General features: G+C 47.1%; 2 protein-coding genes across 3 annotated transcripts; one reads left to right on the top strand and one right to left on the bottom strand.

Annotated features, from left to right (window-relative positions):
• Positions 1 to 336: 336 nt before the first annotated feature.
• On the bottom strand, positions 337 to 9,523 carry LOC114037153 (F-box only protein 44-like). Of its 2 annotated transcripts, none has more exons than XM_027853983.1 (6): positions 9,482 to 9,523; positions 7,059 to 7,346; positions 3,599 to 3,725; positions 3,164 to 3,259; positions 2,373 to 2,508; positions 337 to 1,009 (listed from the first exon to the last, which is right to left on the bottom strand). In XM_027853983.1, exons 1-6 carry the CDS (start codon positions 9,510 to 9,512, stop codon positions 920 to 922), a joined length of 768 nt encoding a protein of 255 aa, XP_027709784.1. In that variant the 5' UTR covers positions 9,513 to 9,523; the 3' UTR covers positions 337 to 919. The 2 variants fall into 2 exon arrangements, with proteins under 2 accessions (XP_027709784.1, XP_027709783.1); XM_027853982.1 differs by having other exon boundaries at positions 339 to 1,063.
• Positions 9,524 to 11,930: 2,407 nt separating this feature from the next.
• On the top strand, positions 11,931 to 19,839 carry LOC114037155 (F-box only protein 2-like). The gene is made up of 4 exons (XM_027853984.1): positions 11,931 to 12,100; positions 16,175 to 16,453; positions 19,524 to 19,653; positions 19,740 to 19,839. Exons 1-4 carry the CDS (start codon positions 12,079 to 12,081, stop codon positions 19,837 to 19,839), a joined length of 531 nt encoding a protein of 176 aa, XP_027709785.1. The 5' UTR covers positions 11,931 to 12,078.
• Positions 19,840 to 20,120: the final 281 nt, after the last annotated feature.

The raw sequence follows: 20,120 nt of genomic DNA on the forward strand, positions 1-20,120 counted from the left end.
GGAGGGGCCTTAGAACACAGGATGTCAGAGCTGGGAGGGGCCTTAGAACACAAGATGTCAGAGCTGGGAGGGGACTTAGAACACAGTGTCAGAGCTGGGGGGGCCTTAGAACACAGGATGTCAGGGCTGGGAGGGCCCTTAGAACACTGGATGTCAGAGGTGGGAGGGCCTTAGAACACAGGATGCCAGAGCTGGGAGGGGCCTTAGAACACAGGATGTCAGAGCTGGGAGGGGCCTTAGAACACTGAATGTCAGGGCTGGGAGGGGCCTTAGAACACAGCTGGGAGGGCCCTTAGAATACAGAATATCAGAGCTGGGAGAACCTTACAACAGAGAATGTTGGAGCTGGGAGAGACTTTGAAGATACAATGTTACAGCTAAGCGGGACCTGAGGACACAGAATGTTAGAGCTGGAAGAAATCCTAGCACAGAAAACAGGATGGGGCTTGAAAACATAAAATAACAAAGTTGGAAGGGGCCTTAGAAGAGAGGATGTCAGAGCTAGAAGGGTCCTTAGGACACAGAAGGTCAGAGGTGGGAGGAGCTTTAAAACCTGATGTCAGAACTGGGAGGACCCTTAGCATAGAGAATGTCAGAGCTGGGATGGGCCTTGGAACACAATGTTAGAGCCTACAGAAACTTCAGGACATAAAATGTTCAAACCAGAGACCTTCGAGCTAGGAGAGCCCTTAGAAAACAGATAGTCAGAGCTGGACAGGACCTTAGCATTTTATAAATGTGGAAATTGAGGCATAGAGAATGGAAATGTCTTGCCCAAGGTCACTGAAACAGGAACACTGAGCTGGAAGGAATACCCGGTGCCCAGCTGCCTCCCCTCAAAGGCCCAGACTGAGGGACAGCCTCATGAAGTTGACTCACCAGTAGGTCAGGGTACAGCAGTAGAGGGCTGCGGGTTGACTCAGGTCAGCTCAGGACCAATGGTGATGCTACTGTTGGTGACACGGGGCCCATACCAGCCTGCCCAGTAGTGTGTGTCCACTCCTCCATGCTGAAACCAGATATAGCGAACACCAGGTGGGTAGTTGGAGAATGTGTGGGAGACCTAGAAGAAGGGAAGAGGAGGAGGGCTGAGGGAGAGGGTCTATTCAACCCCTGCCCAAGGAAACCAACCCAGGGGAGCAGGGAACCAGGGGACAGAGGCTATACTTAGCATCCTATGAGTCCCTTGTGAAGCCATTCTACAATCTATGTGATTTATTAGGATAGAGAGTTGGGAAGGTGCTTGGAGATCATCTTGTCCAGGGGTTCCCAGTCTGTGGGCCCTGAGGCCCCGAGTCTCCAGGTTATTTTCTGAGAAATGAATATTCTGCCAATTAATGGCTATCAAATGTACATCTACCATCAAAGGAATTGGCTGCAAAACATTTTGGTGATAGGAAGAGGCCTTTACACTCACAAAAAGGGCTGGGAACCATTGGTGTAGTCCAGCAGTCTCAAAAGATGTGCCAAGAATTACATTGAATTTATACTTGGAATAATAGGCAAGCTAGGGGTGCAATGGAAAATGTTGAGCCTGGCATCAGGAAGACCTGAGTTCAAATCCAGCCTCAGACACTTACTAGCTATGTGACCTTGGGCAAGTCATCTAACTTCTATCTGCCTCAGTTCCCTCATTTGTAAAAATGGGAATAATAATAGCATCTATATCCCAGGATTTCTGTGACAATGAGATGAGATCCTATTTACAAAGCTCTTTCCAAATCTTTAAGTGCTGTAGAAATGCTGGCTATTATTATTATTTGTACATGAGAGTCTGCTGACTTTTCTGTGCTGTTGTCATCTGTCCAGTGTGCCTCAGTTCTTCATACCAAAGAATAACACTGTGCCACGTGTGGAAAAAAAAAATTGAAAACCAATGGTCTTGTTTAACCCTCTTACTATGGATGAGGAAACTGAGGCCCAGAAAGAAGGAGATGTGAATTTGTTCCCAATTGCATGGGCAGTAAAGTCCTCAACTTTCCCCCTTAAAAGCCACACAGCCCACTTAAAGTACCTCCAAAGTACTTAGCACGTACTATTGTGTTACTACTGCCTTATCCCTTAGTAGACTGTAAGATCAAAGAAGGCAGGAAATAGATGTCATCTCTAGTCTTTCCTTAACTCCCAACGCAGCAACTAGCCCAGGAGGTGTTGTTAATTATATTGTAGGTGGAAGAGCTGAGAATTGCCGTCATCTGACTCCATGTCAATCATTCCACCAAGCCCCTTGCCTCCAGTCTCATGCTCCTGTGGTCAGGCTATGGAAGAAGGGATCTGGGCTGGGTGGTTTCCATGGCACCATGGTCTTAGACACTGGGAAATCCCCTCCAAGTGAGAGGCCATTCTGTATCCCACCCTTTCCCCCTCCTCACCTCTCTCCACTTGGCATCACTCCACTGCTGGATGGCAACAGGATCTGGTTGGAAGGTGCCCAGAGGCACATGCCCTGAAGACAGGAGCTGTACACAGACCTGATACTTGCAGCCACAGTCTTGTCTGGCAGCAAACCTGGGGTGGTGTGAGGAAGAGGGGGGTGTGTGTGGTGGAAATCAGGAACTGACTACCAAGAGGGAAGACACTGAAGGGGACCACGTGCAAATGCGAGATGGTGAGGAGTGGAATATTGAATTCAGAGACCAGTAGCGCCCTCAACAGAAGCAAGAAGAATGGTTTAGGGGAAAGTCTGATGAGTTCTGGTTTGGACAAGATGACGCATCTGCATAGAGATGTATAACCGCTTATGTACTTCTTTGGGGTAGTTTGGTCATTGGGAACTTTTTTAAAAAAAAATTGTGTAAAGCCTGTCTTTGTACCTTCCACTCATGGCTCATAGTTCTTCCCCTGAAGCCAAGCAGAATAAATGTCATCCCCCTACCAGTAGCAGGCAGGGATCTCCACCCTGGCTGTGAGGGACTGTGATATATACATGTGTATACCTGCCACCCAACCCCATGCCTATAAATATTTGTTGAATGAATTACTGAATGAGAAGAATAGAAACCAAAGGAGATCCCTGGGGGTATTCTCATTTTCTTCCTGCCCATATCCACACTGATTCCCTCCTATTCTTTTGCCCACTCCTAGTGAGATCAGGGCAGGACAATCACTCAACTCCCAGAACAAACTCAAGGGAGTGGGCCACCTTCCTACTACCACTACTCACCAATCCTTGACCACAATGTCTGGCCTGGTCCGGTCCATTAGCTCTTCCCAATATCCTTCAGCTTTCAGGTCCACCAATTGAGACTTGAGGCAGGTGCTGGGGGGAATGTATAGGGGGAGGGACCCCAGGGGAGATGTTCACCTCATGGTCACACTGAGGTGGGGTGTCTCAGGCCTTCCATACATCCTTACCCTGTCCCTAGTCCCCAGCCCCTAGGCAGCCTGGTCACCATGAGGGATCCTGGGTTCAAATCAGTCATTCCATGGCCCCCAGCCTGTGGACTTCTTTTGGGTCAGTCATCTGTGACAGGCAGGGCAGGAGGATGGGGAGGCCCCTCCCCCACAAAGCTCACCGGTTCCCTTTCCACCATCCACCAATGGCCCCTTTCCCTGGGGCCAAGACTCTCTCCCCACCCCCACCAAACCCAATTCTTACTAATAAGATGTGACAAAGTATTTCTTGACGTGAGAGTTGGGAAACACCCTCCCGTGGTCCCCCGGCAAGTCTTCCACTTTCCACTCATCTCCTCCGTTCACATCCAGGGTCCAAAACTCAAAGCCTTCTATCGGGGAGCAGAGCAAAGATTAGAGGGGCAGCCTCCTTCAGGGCTGTGCTGAGGTTGTCACCTCTGTCACCAACAATTCTCTCACTGAGGCCCAGGGGTGGGGGTGGATGCTTGTTGATGAAATAGGAGGACAGACTTAAAGCTGGGGGAGCATCTAGTCCAACCCCCTGATTTACATAAGAGGAAGCCGAGGCTGGGAGAGGGCAAAAGTCACATAATAGAACCAAGATTCCCACTCGGCTCCTCTGGTTCCACGCTCTTTCCCACTGAACCACTGATCTGGGCTCGTACATTGCTGTCCTCCCACTTAGGAGCTCTGAGGAACTCACTCCTTTACAGCCAGGTTCTGTCTTCCTCCCCTACCTTCCCACAGTGACAGTGACATTGGAGGTGGGAGGTGGCAATGGGAGATGATAGCTCTGAATGCACGCTCAGCTTGTCTGTGCTCGTGAGTCACTCTTATTTTTGAAAGGAAGGAGCTGTGAGGAGCTGGTTGGGACCTCTCTCTGAGCCTTCCCTCACCTACTGGGTAATGCTTGATGACTTCTGCAAGGGATACCATGTGGCGTACCTCATGCCTTGAGTAGAATGTAGATCACAGAAAAGTGCCTGGCAACAATGTTTATGATATAAGCCAGACAGTCTCAAGCTATGTGTCCACAGTGTGCAGCACATAGTAGAGAGTCACAGCGAGCCATGAACAGATTGCATTGTACGCTATGGAGGACTGGCGCCATTCATGACAACTGTAGGTGGCTACACTGTATCTCCAGAGTGATGTACAGTATTGGTGTCTACATTGTCCAGTTAGTGCCCTGTACTTTATGAATATACATGAGTATGGACTGTGGGTCTAGGAACACTCCGTGCTGAGGGGCTCCACCTTTGTCTCTTTACCCCCAGCTGGGACTGGAGCCTGGATAGTGCCAACAGCTTGGGGGGAGGGGGAAGTAGGAAGGGAGAGAGAGAGAGAGTACTGGACTGAGGCTGGGGGAGGGTAGGCAGCTCTCTCTGGGGAAAGACAGAAATAAAAGACTCTACTTGAAAAATATGTGTATATTATATAAAATATATGTATAAATGTATACATACATATATACATACACATGCATATATGCATATCTATATCTATATATACACATAACAGTCACATACCCTATAAGTGTCTATACTAGGAAGGGCAGCTAGGTGGCTCAGTGGATAGAGCACTGGGCCTGCGGGAAGACTCTTTTTTCTGAGTTTAAATCTGTTCTCAGATACTTCCTAGCTGTGTGACCTTGGGCAAGTCACTTAACCTTCTTTGCCTCAGTTTCCTCATCTGTAAAATGAGCTAGAGAAGGAAATGGCAAACCACTCCAGTATCTTTGCCAAGAAAATGCCGAATGGGGTCCTGAAGAATCAGACACAACTGAAACGGCTCAACAATAACAAAATAATGCATATAGCATTTTAAGATTTATAGAGTTCACTGTGCGATGACTGACTTTGATAGACTTGGCTCTTCTCAGCAATGCAGGGATCTAAGACAACTCCACAAGACTCATGATGGAAAATGCTGTCCACATCCAGAGAAAGAACCATGGAGTATGAATGCAGTTTTGTTTTATTGCTTCATTCTCGTGGTTCCTCTCCTTAGTTCTAATTGTTCTTTACATCATGACTAGTGGGAAAATATGCTTAATATGAATGTCTAAGTGGAGCCTATATCAGATTGCACACCATCTTGGGGGGCAGGAGAGGGAGCAGGAGAAAATTTAAAACTCAAAATCTTGTGGAAGTGAATGTTGAAAACTAAAAATAAATAAATTAATTATTAAAAAAAGATTTACAAAGTTCTTTACAAATATTATCTCATTTGAATCTTACAACAACCCCGGGGGGGTGGGGCAGGATGGTGATAAGGGTGATTATTATCCCTGGTTTATAGATGACGAAACTGAAGTAGACAGAAGGTTAAGTTGACTTGCCCAGGGTAACACAGCTAGTAAGTATTTGAGGCCAAATTTGAACTCCTATCTCCTTCCTATTTTATATACTCCTGGTATAGACAACATTTAGCACATACCAAATATATCACAGATGCCTATACTATACAGCCAATGTCATGTACCCTACTAATACTATAAGTATCTATGTTACCTACTGGTGTCTTGAATAGTGCAAGTGTAGACAGTATGCAACCTGTGCCATAGATATGGTTCTCTGTCCTATACATGGGTGTCATGCATACTATAAGTATCTATGTCATTCAGTTGTCTTGTGTACTATACAGATATAGGCACTATACAGTCTATATCATGCATTTCCTGGGTATCAACATTGTATACTCTGGGTTATGCATACTCTAAGTGTCTACACTGACCAGTTGGTATCATGTTCACTTAATGCATCTATGCCATGTAAACAGAGACACAGCTTGGTGCAGCTGAATGCCCACAGGACTTGGAGTTAGGAGAGACTAGGTAGGGTTCCAGTCCTGCACTTCTTAGTTTTCTGATCATGGGCAAATCACTTAACTTCCTTAAGTCTCAGTTTTCTTAGTTGCAAAATGCTGGATTATATGAACATTTACCTTGAAGGGTTGTTGTGAGGAAACATATGGAAAGGGCTTTGTAAACCTTAAAGTGAGATACATATATGTACATAATGTTGTTCAGTTGTTTTCAGTCATGTCTGACTCTTTGTGACCCCATTTGGGGTTTTCTCGGCAGAGATACTGAAGCGGTTTGCCATTTCCTTCTCCAGCTCATTTTATAGATGAGGCAATTGAGGCAAACAGGGTGAAGTGACTTGGCCAGGGTCACACAGCTATTAAGTGTCTGAAGCCAGATTTAAACTCAGAGTCTTCCTGACTCCAGGCCTGGCAGTCTATTCAACTCACCGCCTAGCTTCCCCTCTGTATATATATTTGCATATAAATGTCAGCTAGTATTATATATGCCATGCTTGTCTATACTGTACAGTACATATTGTGTACACCATAGCTACTCATTCTGTATCATCAGAGTCACATACACTATGACATTTACAATGGGCTATTGTAGTCACGTATACTATAAGTGTCTACACTGGATCTTGACATGGTAAAGTGACTATACTGTCCATTGTAGGGGTACATAGTATATTGATTTTCTGTATGGCATACTACAGGTATCTATGCTGTGTACATTGTACTGTGAGCATAATGTATATTGTAGCTATCTTGTGCAGTTGAGATATAAGCTCTAGATGGCTACACCGTATGGCTACTGTGACGCATACTACTGATGTCTACACTGTAGCGTCTCCATGGACAGACTCTGTTATAGTACCAAGGGTAAGTGCACCCACCTTCAGCACAGGGATTTCGGATTAGGTTCCTCTGGAGGCTGCAGAGGAAGTAGAAAATCTTCCAGTCAGATACAGGCTGGCCCCACGTCTTGGGAATGAAGCCCTCACGCTGGCACTTCAGCTTCCACAGGGACACCAGGTCGATGAGGTCTCGCCACAGGCTGCAGACTGGCCGACAATGCAGCAGGAGCTCCCGGGCTGGCACCATGGAGAACAGCTCCAGAAGAATATTATTGGGTAAGTCATTGATGGAAGCCATAGTACCAACAGTCAGGATGGGCTGGGGATCTGCAAACACCAGACACAGGTCTGTGAGGGCAAGCGTCTATAATGGCCACGATCTGTATTGGGGACACACAAAAATAGTGGAAACATGCCTGTAAAAGGCAGTGTCTATACGGACCACGGCCCTAGTAAGTGAACGTATACAGCACAAATACCTTCACAGAGGGCTGGATTCTGCATTTCCCTGGGCCCAGGTGCTGGGAAACACACACACACAGAGGCACATACACATGTCTATGAGGAGTGTTGTTTTCAGGCACCATAGCCACAGTGCTAAGGATGGGTTAGGGACAAAAGCACAGCCACCCCCTCAGAACTTTCATTTCCTGTGAGTTCAATTGTTATGTCTGTGATTCCCTGATCTGTCTCTATCTATCTATCTATCTATCTATCTATCTATCTATCTATCTATCTATCTATCTATCTATCTATCTATCTATCTATCTATCTATCTATCCTCTTTCCTGAGCTATAGTCTCACATCACCAAGCAACTGCCTCTTCCAAACTGAATGACATTGTGTCATTTCAAACTCAACATACTGAAAACAGAACTCATTATCTCTCCTTCCAAATCCACTCTTCTTTTAAAATCTACCCTTTTAATCACCTAGGTTCCCAATCTTCAAGCTGCCATTGCTGTTCCTCACACACAAAACTCCATATCTCCTCTCTGCCTTTGCACAGGCTGTCCCTCATGCCTGGAATGTTTTCCTTCCTTTCCTCTTTGGAATCTTTTACTTTCAGCTCAAGCAACATTTGCGGGTTCTTAACCTTCCTTTTTATGCCATGGATCTCTTCGGCAGTCTGGTTAATCAGTGAGTGGGTCAATAAGCATTTATTAAGTGTCTACTATGTGCCTGGCAGTGTGCTAAACATTGGTGATATAAAAAAGAAGAAAAGGACAATCCCTGCCCACAAGGAGCTCACAATCTAATGGAGAAGAAAACAAGCAAATATGTAGAAAGCCTATGGTTGTTAATAATGCTAAATTGATAAAATAAAATAAGGATTAGCAAAGGAAACCAATTATATTACATAGTATAATTATCGGCATTAAAAAACAAAGGCTAAGTTTACAGACTCCAGAATCCCTTCTTTACATAAAGCCTTTCCTGACCCCACCCCCAGCTACCTCTCCCTCAAATTATCTAGTATCTTTTTAGCATATACTTATATATGTATGTGTTGTCCCCCTTGGCTAGATTGTAAACCTCCAGAAGGCAGGGACTGTTTCATTTTTGTCTTTTGTCTCAGTGCTTGGCGCTTAAATGCTCCTTGATTGATTGGCCCTTCAGAGTGGCGTCTTCCCATTGACAGTGGGTATGGGCTGGAAAAGACCTTCACGCTCTAATCCAACTCCCTCATTTTACTGATAAGGAAACTGAGACCCAGGGAGGCGCTGTGACCTTCCCACAATCGTCCGCATCACAGTAAATGGCAAAGCGGCGGCCCAGGCTCACGCCCCAATTCCATTCAATTTAAATTTCATTAAAATGCATAGCATCGTTGCGAAGAATCAGATTAGGAATTTAAAGTGACCTTTCGACATTCATATACATTTGACAGCCAAATATATACATTCTGGGGATTATTTGTATTGTGGATCATTTGTGTCCCGGGTTCCATTTCGTATCAGGGATAATCTACAGTTAAAAGTAATCGTGTGTGCGCGTGTGTGCTTGCGCTCGTGTTCGTGTGTGGGCATCTGTTGCTCGAGTACTTTCGTGAATGGCAGCCGGTTAATTGCAGTGAGATCTTGGGTAAGCTCTTGCGCCTCTGCGGACCTCAGTTTCCTCGGCTGTCAAACCAGCGGACTGGGTTGCCTTGGCTCCCTGTCCTGTCCGCCTCTCGCCCTCCCTGTCCTCCGCAGTTCCATCTCCCGCTCCCTGTGGGCCCAGCTCCCTTGGCTTCTGCCAGTTCAGCCTGGAAAATTACTGTCGCTGCCGCGGCCGCGCGCCCCCACCCGGCCTGCAGTGCGGCACTGCCCTTGGGGGACAAGGACCCTGGCGCACTAGCTCCCAGCTCCTGCCTCGGCCCCTCCGCACGGCCCCGGGCCACAGCGAGCCCGCGTCCCCTCCCTCTTTGGATGACTCTCTCCCGGCTCCCCATCGTACCGCCCCTGCCCCCCGCAGTGACCTCGACAACGCCGTTTGGAGACCCCCAGCATCCTGCGCGGTGGGGACCCCCTCCCAGCTCCAGGCGCGGCGGGCCGCTCAGCCGGCGGAGTGAGCGCTGGTCTGGGCTGAGGCCCCGCCCCTCGGCCCTGCAAAGTCCCACCTCCTTTCCCCCTACCCCCCAACCCCAGGCTGCCGGGACCGCCCACTCCCAGGATCCCAGAATCTGAGTAGTGTTAGAGCTGGGGAGAATCTTAGAACAGAGGATGTCAGAGCTACAGGGCCCTCAGAACAGAATGTTACAGCTTGGAAAGAGCTTAGAAAATAGAATGTCAGAGATGGAGTATGTATGGGGGGGGGTGGTAGGTTGCGTGCGTGTGTGGGCAGGTGGGTGGCATCTTAGAACATAGAGTCTGAGTTCTGAGGGCCTTTAGAAAATATATCAGAGCTAGAGGTGTGCCTTAGAACATAGATTGTCAGAGCTGGAGGGAACTTTTAGAACAGAGAATGTCAGAATTGGTAGGAATCTTAAAACAGAATATTATAGCTGGAAAGACTCTCACAACCAAGTGGTACAGCTGGGAAAGCTTTTAGCACGTATCAGTGTGTGTGTGTGTGTGTGTGTGTGTGTGTGTGTGTGTATGTGCATGCCTGAGCCTCTGGATGGGTGGCACCTTAAAACAGTCTTTCTGAGCTCTGAAGGCCCTTAGATCATAGAATGTCAGAGTAAAAAGGGTTCCTTAGAACATAGAATGTCAGAGCTGGAGTATGTGTGTGTGGGTTATCACCTTAGAACACAGACTGAGTTCTGAGGGTCCTTAACATAGAGTGTCAGAATTGGAGGGAGGAAGGAGGTGCTTCTTAGAACGAAAGCATCAATCTCAAATAGCAATGGAGGCCAATACATAAGTATCCCCTGTTTGTGGCATGTTGACTTAGTTTTAAAATTTCATGTTATTTTTGTCTTATTGCAGTTTTTGGTTAAATATTTCTCAATTACATTTTAATCTGATTCAGCCTTCTCTCTGGAGTGTTGCAGCCACACACCTCGGCCTCAGAACACAGTATGCTGGAACTGGAAGGGTTCCTTAGAACAAAGAACGTCAGGCCTGGTTAGCACCTGGAATGTCAGAGTTGGGTGGGATCATAGAATATTGATTCAGACACTCAGAGCTGGGAAGACTCTTAAGAAAACAGGCTGTCAGGGGAGTGTGTGTGTGTGTGTGTGTGTGTAATTTTTCTACACAAATACAGGAATTAAGAGGGACCTTAGATGTGATTGTCTAGTACAAGTCCCTTATTTGAAAGAGGAGGAGAGCTTGGAGTCGAGAAGTCACTTCTCTGTCACTTCTGCCTCAAGTCACATCAGCAGTTACTGGCAGAGCTAGGATTGGTATCCAGACCTCCTCCTTCCCCTCAGGCCCCTCTCCCCATCCACTTGGGTTCCCATTGCGCTCTGGGAAATCCAATTATCTGAAGTGTCTAGAGGAGCTAGATACTACCATCACCCTCCTGGGGGAAGAATTATGTAAAAATTTTGCTTTTTAATTTGCTGATTTCCTATACAGCTTCTGCCCCAAATACTAAACCAAGTGGAGACACATTTGGAAGTGAAGGTGACCTTACAACCTGGAATGTCAGGGCTGGAGAGGCCTCAGAACAGAGAAGTCAGAATCAGGAAGGATCTTAGAATGCCAGAGCTGGAAGGGACCTTAGAACAGAGAATGTCAGGATTGGGAAGGGGATCTTAGAATGTGGGGGAGGGGTGTCCTTTGGAACAGAGAATGTCAGAGCCGGGTTGGGGGCTGCGGGTAGTCCTTTAGAGAGTGTTCAGTCCAAGATCCTTGCTTTCCAGAGGAAGAAAATGAGGCACAAAAAGGGTTGAAATGACTTGCTTCAGTTGATACGCAGCAGAGTAGGGCTAGACTCCCATGCCTCCCACTTTCAGGTCAATGCTCTTGCTACTTGGGGTTGCAGCATTCACTCCCCCCCGCCCCACCCCCGGGCCCCTCCACTTCTAGCCTTCCCCCAGACCGTTGGCACTGACTCCTCTACAATCTAGCTTGATCCAGAAGCAGCCCCCTCTCCCTTCTATTCCTCCCTCGGCCTCCCCCCTCCCCCACCTAGGCCAGGATAGTTGGCTGAGTTCAGCAGATGCGGACTTCCATCCTAGACCTCTTTCTGAAAGGGCACCCTCCCCTAGTCCATTCATGCCCCAGGAAAATGATCTCCTGGCCCCCCGGGGACTACAGGCTTCCTGGGTGCCCTTCTACGTGCTACAACGCCAAAGAGCTGACTATGGAGCAGGGAAATGCGCCTCAGTAGAGGCCAGTATTGACCCTCCATTCCCAGCGGAGCCGAGTTGGGCCCAGAGCCAAGGGCAGGGGAGGAGTTCGGCGGGCTAGGGCGGAGAAGCGGTTCCCTTTAAGAAGCGCTGGCCAGCCTAGCCCTCCCGCACCGGCGCTGGAGAACAGAGAGCCGAGCAGAGCTGTGACAGTCTGTGCAGGGCAGAGGAGGGCGGAGCATCTGGTTGCCTAGGACCTGAAGGAGAGGAACATCTGGGGAGGCTCTCCTTAGCTCCTCGTCCCCTGATAGCTGCGTCCCCTGCCCCAGGAAGACATGGAAGAATACACAGAACCAGGTAGAGAGAGGGAGAAGAGACCGGGCTGGAGGCGGAGAGGGCCAATTAACTCTTGGCCCGGGGAAGGCTTTGCAGGGCAGGGAAGTCGCCAGATCTCCGGGGACCCCCTCCGCACAACGGAGTGGGCGGTGAGGAAGGGGAGGCGGGGCACAGGAGAAGGCAGCAAAGTGATTTCCCATTTCCAGGAAAAGTGGGTGAAGGTGGCTGTCTGGAGAGGGGGTTAGCACATTTGGGTTTTTGTATGATATCTGCCAAATTTACGCACCCCTGGCCTCAGTTTCCCCATCCGCGTGGGCCACAGAACGAATTTCCCTCTGGCGCTCTTCCATCAACTGCTTGTGGGCCTCTCTAGAGGAGCCCATGTCAACGGGGTCTGACGTAGTACTCTAGGCTTGTGCGCCTGTCTTAGTTTGAGGAGGAGGGGTGCATTTGTGGGAGAAGCTGAGTCAGGTGTGTGAGGGAGAAGTACATTATTTAATTTTCAGTCTGGTTCAGTATCTTCTTGTCTCGATCTGTGACCCATAATCTCTTTCTCTATAGCATCTCAAGGAGTGATACCTCTTCTCTTCCCTCTCCTTCTTCCTTCTATTCCCGTGGAAGCCTTTCCTCCTATCCCCTTTCCTCCTTTGCCTTCCCTTTCCTGGCCCTCCCCTCCCTTCTCCTCTATCTGATACCTGTCTTGCTTCCCTCTACTTCACTGGCACTATCATCTCTCAGTGGTGTCAGGCTGGCCAGCAAGACAGCAAGGGCCAAGTTGCATTCAGGTCCCTGGGAAAAGGGGAAACCACCAACTACTATCCATGGTAGGGGGTTGGCCAAGAGTGTGGACAGAGAGGCACAACTCTGATTCTGAGAAGCATAAAGCTGTGCTCTTCCTTAGATGGGCTGAGAGGCCATTTGCTGAGTCAGTGTGTACATTTGGGGAGATGGGGGTGTCTCCAACTGGACCTTTGGCCTTGATGGGGAAGGCTAAGACTGGTGCTGGATACCAGGGGAGACTAACTCAAGATTAATTTTATCCCCTGCTCATTTCCCACCCATGCCCAAACTCCTTCAGGGCAGGGGCTGTTTTATTTGTCTTTTTATCTCCAGCACAATGCCTGACACACAGTAAGTCCTTAATAAATCCTTGTTGATTGATTAATGTCCTCTGAGGGAATCTTGTCCAGGTGGATTTGAACCTGTGTGCCGGGGACCCCTAAATTCCCATCCTACTTAAATCAGGTCTAATAATTTAAATCCACCCACTCTTGAATAGCTTGATATTTAATTATTATATATTATTATATATTTATTATGTAATCAATTATTACATTAATTATTAAAACACTAATTAATTATTATATAATTATTAATAGTTTTATACTTGGCTCATAGAATTAACCTCATCTAGTCCAACACCCTCATTTTATAGATGAGGAAACTGAGTCTTAGAGACATGGAGTGATTTGCCCAGGGTTACACAGGTAGTGAATAGCAGAACTGGGGCTTGACCCCAAGTTTTCTGATCCCAAATCCAGCATTCTTTCCATGGTGCCATACTGTCTCTCCACTTTACCCTCTGCATGGCCCCAGAATGAAGGACCTGTTGTTCCCAGGGTCCACTAATTCCCTGGTCTCAGGGGCCAAATCTAGGTGAGTGAGTCAGCTCCTGTGGCAGCTTCCAGGAGCCAGATAACTTTCCAACCAGCAACAATATAGGTAGTTGTGTGTGGAGGAGATAGGGGGGTAAGGAGGTAATCAGATCCTGAGTTCAAAGCGCAGGGCCAGGGGCCAGGAGAGTTGACTGGAGTAGGTTGTGCCTTCCTGAGAGCATCAAGTGTCCAGCCAGGGCCTGAGCTGGACCCTGAAGACAAAGGAGTGGTTAGGACACCTGGGTCCTGGTCCCAAGAGAATGTCCTTATCTACAGGGTAGAAAGCCTCAGTGGTCCGGGCTTTTAATTTCGGTGACCTAGGGAAAGTCACCAAATCATTCTGGGGCTCAGCTTCTCTTTACTTCTTCTTCTTTTAAAAGTTCTATTTATGCCCTTTTTCTTTAATTTTTAAAATAGATACTTTTTGTTTTTACATTGCATTAATTTCCCAAGATATCCTCCCCTTCTCTGAGAGTTATCCTTTAAAAAAGGATAAAAATAAAAGAAGGGGAGGGGAAAGTAGTTTAGCAAAACTAACTGACATTGATCAATCCCATCTGAAGGTACATGCTGTTTCACACTCATAGTCCCCCACCTCTGTACAAACACCAGGAAGGTATACTCTTCAGGGCCAAACTTGGCTATCATAATCACATGGCATTCAATGCCTTTTTGTTTTATATCAAAATAATTTTTGGATTCTCTACCCACCCCCACCTTTGTGACAAAGAAAAACAGTGATGCAGTGACCAAATCTGATAGTGTTCACAACAATGTACCCCATCTGGAATAAAGAAGATGCACTTCCTTTCCTCTCTTGAATGGCTCAAGATTGGTGGCTACAATTACACCTCCTTCATTTTCTTCTTTTCCTCTATGTTACTTATTGTCTGTTTCTCTCTTTCGATTACTTCACTGCATCATTTTATCCAAATCTTCCCATGGTTCTCTCAGATTCCCTTTCTGTAAAATGGGAGGAATAATTCTTATCTCCATCCCATACGACTGTAGCTAAGGTCTAGGGAAAGCTGTGCCTACATGCACTTAGTGAGTACAAGGCACACAATTCCATTTCAAATCAATACTTATCCAATGCCAATTATGTGTAAGGCCCTTGGCAAAACACCCCTGAAGATGAGTCAGACCAGACTTTTGTCCTTGAAGAGTTTACTGGCTGGTCAGGGGGATGATGTATATACATAGGTAGAACGTAAGTGCTTCAAAGGCAGGATTGTATCATTCTTTGTATCTGTAGCCTCAGTGCCTAGCACAGAGCCTGACACATAGTAGGTGCTTAATAAATGCTTGTTGATTGGCTGATCAATAATTCTAGCATAAAGCAGTGTTTTATGTATTCAGAAGAAGGAACTGTGTCAGTGTAGGGAGGGAAGATCAAGGAATTTTTTTTTTCTGGAGGAGGTGGCATTTGAGCTGGACCTTGAAATGGATACAATTGTACTGAACTTGGAGTAATGGGACCCAAGTTCAAATCCTGTCTCTGATGTCTACTACTCGTGTGACCTTGAACTTCACTCTGATTCTCAGTCTCCTGGCTACAAGAGGAGGAAGTTGGACTAAATGATCTCCAAAGTCCCTTTTGACTCTAGATCGAATGTCCTATGATCCATTCAGAGGAAGCCTGGTGGAGATCCAAAGGATGTTAGGTGACCTGGATTGAAACCCCACCTCTTATGTTTACTACCTGTGTGTGACTTGGAGAACATTACTAATCCCTCCTGGGTCTTCTATGGAGAGCATTAGGTAGACTAGATGCCTCTGAGGTCTCTTCTAACTCCAGAGATCCAAGGATCATTGGATCCTGGGGATCCTTCACACTCCCTTGGAGTCCTTGGAGCCTCAGTTTCCTCATCTGTAAAATGAGGTTAACAGCATTTGCACTACCTGCCTCTCAGGGACATTCTGGAGAAAGTACTTTGCAAAACCCTCCAAGCACTAGAGAAATATGAGGTCCTGCTATCTCAGAGCCCAAGAGCCCTGTGTTTGTGTTAGCTACCATACTGTATTCTCTGTCACTGTCCTTGGAATATTCTATTCAATTCAAATAAACATCATTTGAGCTCCTAGTATTTCCAGAGCATCTTTTGAATTGAGGATACTAGGATCCTACATGTCGTGCTGGAAGGGACCTCTGAAGATAACTAGCGCAACATAATCCCCTCCTACAACAGAAGAGGAAATTAGCTAAAGGAGGTTAGGTGACTTGTCCCAGGTCACACATCAGAGGTGGAATTTGAATTGAAGTCCTTTGACTCCAGACCCAGGGCTCTTTCTGCTATACTATGTTGCCTCTCAGAGACAAATGGGAGCTGATATTTTTAGCTGTTGTTTTCAGAGGAGATCCTTGAAGAAGAGAAGCTGTGGTCCCAGGGCAGAGGGCTGATGAGAATTCTCCTCCCTTTTCTACCCAATCTGTCTCCAGAGAGTCTGGGTCAGCAAGAAGCGTGCATGGATGACCTGCCTGATCCTGTCCTGATCCAAATTCTGGCCTCACTGCCTGCCACCGAGCTGGTGCACATATGCCGCCTGGTGTGTCTGCAGTGGAAAGCCCTGGTGGATGGTGCTTCACTTTGGGTCTTCAAGTGCCAGCAGGAAGGACTGGCGAGGGAAGATCAGGTTGAGGAGGATCGGGACAACTGGATGCTCTTCTACTTCCTCAGCAAGCGGAAAAGGAATCTGCTCAAGAACGTTTTTGGAGAAGGTAAAGAAAAATGACCTGGGGAGGGAGGGGAATGAAGGGAAGGAGAGGGGAGAGAAGAGAGGGAAAGGGAAGGAGGGAGGGAAAGGAGAGGAGAGAAAGGAAAGAGAAAGGATATAAGAGGGAGGAGAGGAAAGGATAAGGGAAGGAGGGGAAGTGAAAGGAGAGGGGAAGGAAAAGGGAGAGAGGAGAGTATAGAGGAGGGGAGGGAAAGAGAAGGGGAGGGGCAACTAAAAGGGAAGAGGAGGAGGAAAAGGAAAAAGGGAGATGAAAGAGGAGGTGAAGAAGATGGAAGGGAGAGAGAAGGGGAAGTGAAAGGGGAGGGAAAAGAGAGGAGAGGGAAGGAAGGGAAGTCAGAAATATAGATTTGAACTCATAACCACCAACACCACCCTTCTGCCATCTGGCTACTGAGGCAAGTAAAAGGACATCTGATTGATCAGTAATAAAAGAGCCTGTGTCATTGGCAATGGAGGCAGATAGTTTTGGGGACAGGCTGTAGACTACACAGATTTGCAAGTCACCTCATCCCCCTACTCACCCACCACCTCCATAGGGTCACCCCTAAATAACCTTAGTTGAATTTGACTCTCTTTTTAGTGTCTGTGTCTAGACACCAGCGTCTAATGTCTTGTTTAGACCCATAGGATTTTAGAGCTGGAAGGAACCTCAGAGGGCACCCAGGCCAACCTGTATCCAAGTAGGACCTCTTCAGTATCCCCTGACAAGTGATCAGCCAACTTCAGGTTGAGCAGCCTGGAATTCTTGGTTCTAATCCCAGCTTTCTCCTCTACCCCTACCATACTTAGAACTGTGTGATTCCTGGCCAAGTCATTCCACTTCTGTGTGCCTCGGTTTCCTCATCTGTAAAATGAAGTTGTTAGACTAGATTTCTAAGGACACTTTCATTTCTAGATCTCATGACAACCAGTGGTAGGGAATTCACTACCTCCTGAGGCTGCCTAGCATTCTTAGATGCTTCTAAGTATCCAAAGTATCCAAAAGTATGGAAGCTTCTTACATCAAACCAACACTTGCCTCCCCATCTTCCATATTGCCCTTGGTTCTATCCCCTAGAGTCAGGGAGAATAAGACTAAACCTTCTTTCTTGAGCCAGTCCTTCAAATACCTGAAGATAGAGATCATGCTACCCCACCCCCTGCCACACACATCCCTGGCCCAAATCTCCTGTCCAGGTTAACTGGCTCCAGCTCCTTTAAATTATCTTCCTATGCCATGGGATTGAGGTGCTCTACCATCTTAACTGCCTTCCTCTGCACACTCCTCAACTTATCAATGTCCTGTCTAAAATGTGGGGCCCAGATCTGAATTCAGGACCCTGGATAGGGACTGACATAGCCCAAAAATACCACTCCCTCTTTTGGCATATTGACTCATACTGAACTGTGGCCCACTCAGAGCCCCAGATCTTTTTTCCACATGTACTATTGTCTAGTCCAGAGGTGTCAAATAACTCCCTCCTACCCCATCCCCCATGGGCTATAATGAACCAGATTAAAATGTTATTGGGAAATATTTAACAGAATAGATTAAAGAATGCAATAGAACATAGATAATGTCAATATATAGTTTTCTAAGTCAATATGTGACCTACAGGGATCCTTATGTATGGTTTGGTAGCCCTTGCTTCTATTTTAGTTGTTTTTTGTTTGTTTTTTGTTTGTTTGTTTGTTTTTTCTTAGGCAACTGGGGTTAAGTGACTTGCCCAGGGTCACACAACTAGTAAGTGTCAAGTGTTTGGTCTGAGCCCAGATTTGAACTCAGGTCCTCCTGACTTCAGGGCCTGTGCTCTATCCACTGCACCACCTAGCTGTTCCTGCTTCTATTTTAGTTTGGCACCACTGGTCTAGCCCTATACCATACTTAAAGCTTTTTTTTTTAATCCATGTATCTGTACTAAATTATATCTTAATAGATTCAGCCCAACATAGAGATAGAAGCTGTGGGGTGTCAAGGACCTGAGTTTGTATCCAGGCACTATCACTTACTGTCTGTATGACTTTGGACCAATCATTTCAGCATCGACCTCAGTTTCCTCAACTGTAAAAAAGGGGGTTGGGCTGGATGACCTCTAAAGTCCTTTCCACCTCTAAATCTGGACTCCTAAGGGTTGCTATGATCTTTTGGGGATCTCAGTTTAGTCATCCAATTTGTTGACTATCCCTTCCATATTTGAGCCATCCCTTCCCTTCTGAGAATGAGGGTCTAAGCAGTTATTGGAGAAAGGTGTCCTAAAGGTGTGGATTCAAATCTCTTGTACTTCCCTGCCTCTCAAAGAAGAAGGGAACTGGGAGCCCGTTTCTGGTTCTTTCAATGTAAAGACAAACTCCTGAACAATTGGAACTGTCCAGAAGTGGAATGGACCGCCCCTGCAAGGAGTGGGCTCTCCCTCCCAGAAGGAAGATGCATCATCTCAAGCAAAGGCTGAATGCCCACTTAGTTTAGATATGCTTTAGAAGGATTTCTTTTCTTTTCTTTTCTTATTTAGGGATGGGTCCCTGCAACTCTGAAATTCTGTGAGGGGGGGGTTGGGGAAGAGTTCAGGGTGTTCAGGACAAAGACCCCCCTTGTGATTGTGGGATAAGGTTAGGCTGTTTGAAGGCAAGGGTTGTTTCACTTCTACCTTTGTATCCCTAGTGCCTAGTACAGTGCCTTGGCACATATTGCTTAATAAATACTTGTTTGATTGATTCATAGGGGCTAGGAAAAAATGAGGGATGGTACTTTGTGACTTAACAAAGTACTTTATGGCTCAGTGACTGTCCCTCCTTAATTCACTGGACCTGGGAGAAAAAGGAGGTGTGGAATGGTGGTGCTCAGAGGCCCCACTCCTTCCAACCACTAGACCAGGCCTAGGTCAAGCCTGGATTCTCAAGCAGCCAGTACTAGTTTACATTTCTTGTTTTTAAAGATCTTTCTCAATCCCAAGCCAAAGCAGCACCCGCTTTTCTCTCCACACTACCCAGACTTGGGCCCAGTTGATTTAAAGAAAGCAAATCAGATGTGCCATGGCTGCAATGGATGGGCAAGCTTTGCTTTTGACTCCTCACAGATGATTTCGAGGCCTGGGAGGAGGTCCAGAGTGGTGGAGATGGCTGGAAGGTGGAGGAAATTCCTGGAGACAATGGCTTTGATTTTCCGGAGGATGAGAATGTGAAGAAATACTTTGTTACTTCTTACGAGTAAGGGGACAGGATGGACCCTGGGTAGGGGAAAGGAGCGGGTTGCCAGGGGTGGGTTTCACTTCTGTTAACCCCTTCTCTCTAAGGTGGTGCCGCAAAGCCCAAGTTATTAATCTACAGGCAGAGGGGTACTGGGAAGAAATGATGGACACTCTACAGCCCTCTATCGTGGTGAAGGACTGGTGAGGGACACACTGTTGGGGTGGAGATGCAGGAACCACAGAGGCGGGGTGGAAAACTTTCGGCTCTGCCAGTTGGGAAACAGCTGGAATTGACTGGGAGGGCTGAGGTGTGGGCCAGGGCATGGAATGCCTTCCTCCCCTTTCCGAGAACTGGTAACTTGCTGGCCTCCTTTCTGTAGAGGTGGTGGGAGAGAGGATGGAAGGGTAGTAGGCTGGGCAGGAAGGGGTGGTGGGTTGAGGGCTACAGCTGAGGTGAGCTGGTAGCCAGGATGTAGAATCTATCAC

The sequence above is a fragment of the Vombatus ursinus genome, unplaced genomic scaffold (genome assembly GCF_900497805.2).
Source record: "Vombatus ursinus unplaced genomic scaffold, bare-nosed wombat genome assembly UNPS02010270.1, whole genome shotgun sequence".
In the NCBI taxonomy this organism is placed as follows: domain Eukaryota; kingdom Metazoa; phylum Chordata; class Mammalia; order Diprotodontia; family Vombatidae; genus Vombatus; species Vombatus ursinus.

Bases quoted from the DNA above. Each gene is read 5' to 3' on its own strand.
- LOC114037153 (XM_027853982.1), bottom strand. From the start codon at position 9,512: ATGCTGGGGGTCTCCAAACGGCGTTGTCGAG. The intron at 3,260-3,598 runs GTAAGAATTGGG...CATTCCCCCCAG, and splicing joins TACTTTGTCACATCTTATTA to CACCTGCCTCAAGTCTCAAT. The intron at 2,509-3,163 runs GTGAGTAGTGGT...ACACCACCCCAG, and splicing joins GACATTGTGGTCAAGGATTG to GTTTGCTGCCAGACAAGACT.
- LOC114037155 (XM_027853984.1), top strand. From the start codon at position 12,079: ATGGAAGAATACACAGAACCAG. The intron at 16,454-19,523 runs GTAAAGAAAAAT...GACTCCTCACAG, and splicing joins CAAGAACGTTTTTGGAGAAG to ATGATTTCGAGGCCTGGGAG. The intron at 19,654-19,739 runs GTAAGGGGACAG...CTTCTCTCTAAG, and splicing joins TACTTTGTTACTTCTTACGA to GTGGTGCCGCAAAGCCCAAG.